Source organism: Sinocyclocheilus rhinocerous, unplaced genomic scaffold (genome assembly GCF_001515625.1).
Source record: "Sinocyclocheilus rhinocerous isolate Xijiao unplaced genomic scaffold, SAMN03320098_v1.1 scaffold297, whole genome shotgun sequence".
NCBI classification, from domain to species: Eukaryota; Metazoa; Chordata; class Actinopteri; order Cypriniformes; family Cyprinidae; genus Sinocyclocheilus; species Sinocyclocheilus rhinocerous.
The window spans coordinates 180,052-185,463 of NW_015649240.1; the positions used below are offsets into that span (position 1 = coordinate 180,052).

General features: G+C 36.8%; 1 protein-coding gene across 1 annotated transcript in view; it reads left to right on the plus strand.

Moving 5' to 3' along the window:
- The first annotated feature begins 836 nt into the window (after positions 1-836).
- The window catches only part of LOC107710462 (fibroblast growth factor 18-like), an 18,494-nt gene continuing 13,918 nt past the window's right edge, over positions 837-5,412 (plus strand). Inside the window, exons 1-2 of the mRNA XM_016515230.1 lie at positions 837-1,739; positions 1,927-1,963. Coding sequence (XP_016370716.1) covers positions 1,708-1,739; positions 1,927-1,963 — 69 coding nt within the window. The 5' untranslated portion in view covers positions 837-1,707. The remainder of the gene's footprint in view (positions 1,740-1,926; positions 1,964-5,412) is intronic.

The window sequence follows — 5,412 nt, forward strand, 5'->3', positions numbered from 1 at the left end:
CGCTTGCTTGAGAGTTTTTTAATTATATGAGTGGCTTTGGAATATAAATCGCAGCACGTTTCAGATGAAAAAACGCGACTTCTATTACTGAAAATATCACAGTTAGGATATTTATAATGAGTGGTTCCCTGCATTATTACAGCGCGTGATTACAGTGTACTAAACCGCTGCAATGGAGCAGCACCAATGCTATTAAATTAAAGATGATGTACCATAGAGCAAAAAATGAACAGTGAAAGTAACGGTACTCGGTATCGGCAAGTACCAAAAATAGAAGTATCGGTATCGGGCGAGTACTGGAAAAAGTGGTATCGGTGCATCCCTAATAAATACAATACATTTATATATAATTTTATATTATAATGATATGTATAATATATAATTTATATATAAATTTATACGCAAGTTAATGCAACTTTTAGATTGACTAAAATAGTTGTAGAATATTGTTGTAGAAAGTTGTAGAAACCATCATGGACATTAAGATTACATTTCTAAGAACTTGGCACGTGTTTAATACATGATTTTTGAATCATTCTTCTCTTTTTCATTATATCTGACATCCGTATTTGCGTTTGATCCAAGTATTCATTTATTATTAACTATATTAACGATTATAATGATTGTACTCAATACTATTAAAATCATTCTAAGAATATTTTTTGAATAATTTATTAAAATTTAATGAACTTGGTTCATATTATAGTATTATTAGTATCAGCAGTCGTAGTAGTATGCATTTAAACTTTGAAGAAAAAAGTGAGTGAAACGCCTCTTTCTCTTTAAAGAGAATTTGGTTATCTCAACACCGCGTGTCTGGTTTTGCTCAGCTGAAATGCACCTGTTTACCAGTTCCTATGTGAAATCCGCAAAGAATTCTCACAGATTCACATCGAATCGACGAAAGAGTTTAAGAAACTATGAGAAGTGCAAAGGAAACTGTGCTCAGACAGAGGAAAGGCGCATTCCGCGCACCGATGGACTCTCTCAGATCACCCTATCAGGTGCAAAACCACTGACAGGTTTCCACCCACCACCAACCCAAAACCCCTCAGTGCGCTCCAACCCTCCTCGGCACACAGACAGACAGTCCCGTCCCATCACCCAGCGCTCTTCCAGGATTTGCAACGGGTCTGTGCGCCATTTATGTACAAACGACTTGGATATAAGTGAAGCAACAACTACTGAAGAAACTTCTGAACGTAACTCATCTATCCTGACAGCTTGGACTTTTTGGGAAAGTTTTCCCTCTCCAAACAATGGACACGGGAAGCTTGGAATGATCCATGTAAGGTGTGCACTTTCAGGTGACTTCGGCAGGTACGAACGGGAATGTATCTTTTTTATATCGCATACTGGATAAAGACTAAGCACTAAAGGTCGCGGATTTTTCACCGAGGAGGAAACACTCCGCTTCAGTCTTTCTGACCAATTCAATCTTTGCGCGCTTTGGCGAGAGAACGCAGCGCGCGCGGACCGCGGAGGAGCGTGGACACCACGGGGAAGACACTGATTTGCGTTTATTCAGATCTTTTTCAAACAAGAAACAGTCTCATGCTGCTTCCAGCGGCACAGTTACACTTCCTTTATCTCTCTTTTCCTTGGAATTGCACCTCTCCTCCGGGATTTTGTGTGTGAGATAGTGGCGGGGCTCCGCGCGGCACTTACTGGAGCGGCAAACGCTGGAAACAGGTGTATTTGACCAAGATGTTTGTTCTGCCGTCAAGGTTCATATACGTGTAAGGAATATTCTTAATAATCTCTTTGATTCACCTTGAGTTCGTACATTCTTGCCAATAGAAGTCGCTCAAAGCCAGGTTTAAGATGAACTGCTAAAATTTTATCTGGTGTAATTACTTGTGATTCACCCCTCCTTCTCTCTCTCTCTCTCTCTCTCTGTGTGTGTGTGTCTGTCTGTCTTTCCAGGTGTTTACATTTTCTGGTCCTCTACTTCCAGTTGCAGGTAAGTCTGGCTGTTTCACTGTCATCATGAATCTGGATTAAGGGATTATGAGGATGTGCCGCCGGTGCGCAAACACAAAGCTTGTTCAATTTGTTGTTTTAAGGTTTTGAAAACAGAGGCATGGGAAGTCTACGCCCCAGAGGCTCTAAAATTAAAAAGAATCTTTGGATTTGTTGGTGGTCTTGCCAGCGGAATTAAATGTACTTTTCTTTAAAAGTTCCTTTTGTGCTTTTTTGTGTTTGACCATGAATCTAGTAATTCGTAACGAGTCATATATTTTATATCTGTTCAGAATAGTTAGTAAACTCATGTTTTGACGGATTTAATGTTGAATACTAAAATAATCAATTTGTGCATTTAAATTATAATTAATAATATGAACTCAGTGACCTTTTAGTGGAGATGAAATAGATGTCTTTTTGTCTTTGTGTGTGGAATATTTATTTCTAGGAGGATGAACATTTTGGATTGACCATAAAATTACATTTAAATTAAATTAATTACATATTAAATACAATTAAGATTAGATTGACTAAAACCCACAAAAATGCATAAAACATATATATGTGTGTATATATATATATATATATATATATATATATATATATAATATTTTAAGTATGTATATACAAGTAAAGACATATATAGTGTACATCAACTTCTAAAATCTAAGGAGGCTACGTGACCAAATAGTTATCATTATTTTTTTTTCCTTTTAAAAGCTATTAAGGTAAGACTAGCTGCAATCTCAGACTCTCCCAACACTTGACTAATCCTTTGAATTCAACCGACAAAATATACCTAACACATAAGTAATTAAATATCTGCAGTTCCTCAAATCCGTCTTTACTGACAGATGTACATTCCTCACAAGGCGGGAATAGCTTAATGAGAGCCTTTTTTTTCCTGGCAAATGGGTCAAGGCATTGTGATTATAAAACTTGCATCAGAATGTCGTAATAGAAGGGGGCGATCACCGCTCAAACCAGGAACAAAAGCCAAAGCTTTGAAGAAAACGAGACCCATGTTGGTTATATAATTCTGTGCGTTCAGTTTTGTTCCAAAGCAGTTGGCACAAACAAGGCTTTAGTGTCGCAGTGATGACAGTAGTACTTCTTTAGGTCATTGATAGACAGAGTATACGTATCACCTGCTTCTACTGCTAACCGTGGGCTTCGCTGTTGTTGTAGGTTCTCCCTGAGAAAACAAACAAAGTTGTTATTAAGGAGATGCAGTGGAAGATGGCGCGATAAGCACAGTTTAAGTGGCAGTGCACTGAAGCATTGTTTCCTGAGATGCATCCTGCGCAGAGAGTGGTGTCTGCAGATAGGGCCTATCTAACATGCAAGAGTGCTCGGGACGGGGCTGGGCTTTTGAGATTCGTTTGCCTAGGTTGGCTCTGAAGGGAGTCGGGCGGCGTGATAAAAATGTTTGGCCGTGGCTAGCTCCCTGCATAGGCATGCCCTCTGCCTTCCCACTCCTGTCCGTACGCAACTGCCTACAAAACACACCTCTATGTCTGACTAGATGGCCAGATTTCAGAGTAAATCCTTCCGAGGAGAGGCTGAGTGTGCGCGGGAGTTGTGTATGTGTTTGCTTTTTGTGAGCTGAAATTGGCTAAGAGCTCAGAATTAACCTTGATTCTGCGTTAAACTGAGTTGTTTTTGACATAAGAGAGACCAGCGTATGCTGACTCCTCTTTTAATGTAATCCATGTCTTCATCTAGGAAAATAATGTAATATTTATAACAATGACTGAAAGTAATGCAGTTTATTTTTCTAGAAGAATTGAGATGACCTTAGGATGACTAACTTTAACTAGTATGTGTATAATTGTTGTTTTTAATGCCATAATACCGCTTACCTATGTTGTGAAATGCCTTTTGGTTGGTTGAATCCTTTAGTGCATGTGTCCACTGCACTGGTCAGATCTTTAAATGATACTTTCAGGATTCATGATGTCATTTTGCATCCAAACCACTATGAATGATTACCTTTGACCTTTTCACATAATTCTATAGGACTGCCCTCTTTATATGTCATTGCGTTTTTATTTATTTATTTTTTTTATTTTTTATTATAGCATATATTCAGAAGTTCTGCTCCATGCTTATATTTTTTTTTAATTTTTTTTTTAATGAAATTAATACTTTTATTCAGCAAGGATGCATTAAGTTGTTCCAAAGTGACAGTAAAGACATGTATAATGTTATAAAATATTAGTATTTCAAATAAATTCTGCTTTCAATTCACCAAAGAATCCTGAAAAAAAAAGTCACAATTTCCACAAAACTATTAAGCAGCACAACTGTTTTCAACATTAATAACAATAAGAATCATATGACAACAGTAATGATGCTGAAAAATCAGTGTTGCCTCACAAGATTAAATTACATTTGAAATTATATTAAACTAGAAAGCAGTTGTTTTAAATTATAATAATTAAATAATAAGAATAATATAATAATGTTTCACAATATTATTGTTTTTTCTGTATTTTTCATCCAAGAAATGTAGCCTTGATGAGCATACAAAACTTCTTTTAAAAACAATAAAAATGGTAGTGTTTTATCAGTATATTCAGTCTTTTATTTAGCTCTCTTAAAGTGCATTCTCTTGGGGGAAAAATGGGAATAATTACATTGTTTTGAAGTAAAAATTACTTTTTTTTTTCATTTGTGATATAATTCCTGTATTAATGGGTTAATTTAGCCAGTTGTGTCATGTTGATGTATTTCTTAACAGTCGTGCTTTCAGCATGAATCTCTATGGAAGTTTCTTTCTCAAAAAAAGAAAAGCTTTTTTTTTTTTTTTTTTTTTTACCGTGAACTGCTTTTTCCCTCATGCTCCCTAAATATCATTAATTAGCCGAGGTTAAAATAACATGGAGTGGAAGCATGTAATGTGAGCGTAATTAACCACCTGAGAGAAGCCACATAAAAGCTCATTACAGGATAATTACCTCTAGTTTCAGCCCGTGAGAGTAGTCTTGGCTGGGACAGAGATTCCAGGGTTTTTAGAGGTATATGTTTTCCTCACATATGGAAGGATGACAGAAGAGGAGGAGGAGCAAAGATAGGAGGATATTAGATGAGTGGTGGATTGGTGATTTTCATATAAAGCCTCGGGTGAGTGTAAATGTGAGCGACAGGAGATGCCGTGGCAAGCTATATTGTTTTTTATTATATTAGTGGCTTTGTGTGTTTGTGTGTGTGTACCAGAGCAGCAGACTTCAGTTGTGTACATGTACTTCCCATACTTACAGGTGTGTATGTGTGATTTATGAGTGTGATTCTTACCTTAGGCAGATATTTGTTTGATGATAGAGTTGAATCTTTCAGGTGGATAATTGCTGGAGACTTGCTAGTGGAAATTGAAAACTTCACTTCTTGGTGTAGCTCCAGGCTCAGCGTATTCAGATGTTTTATTTAGTGAGAGAGAGAGAGAGA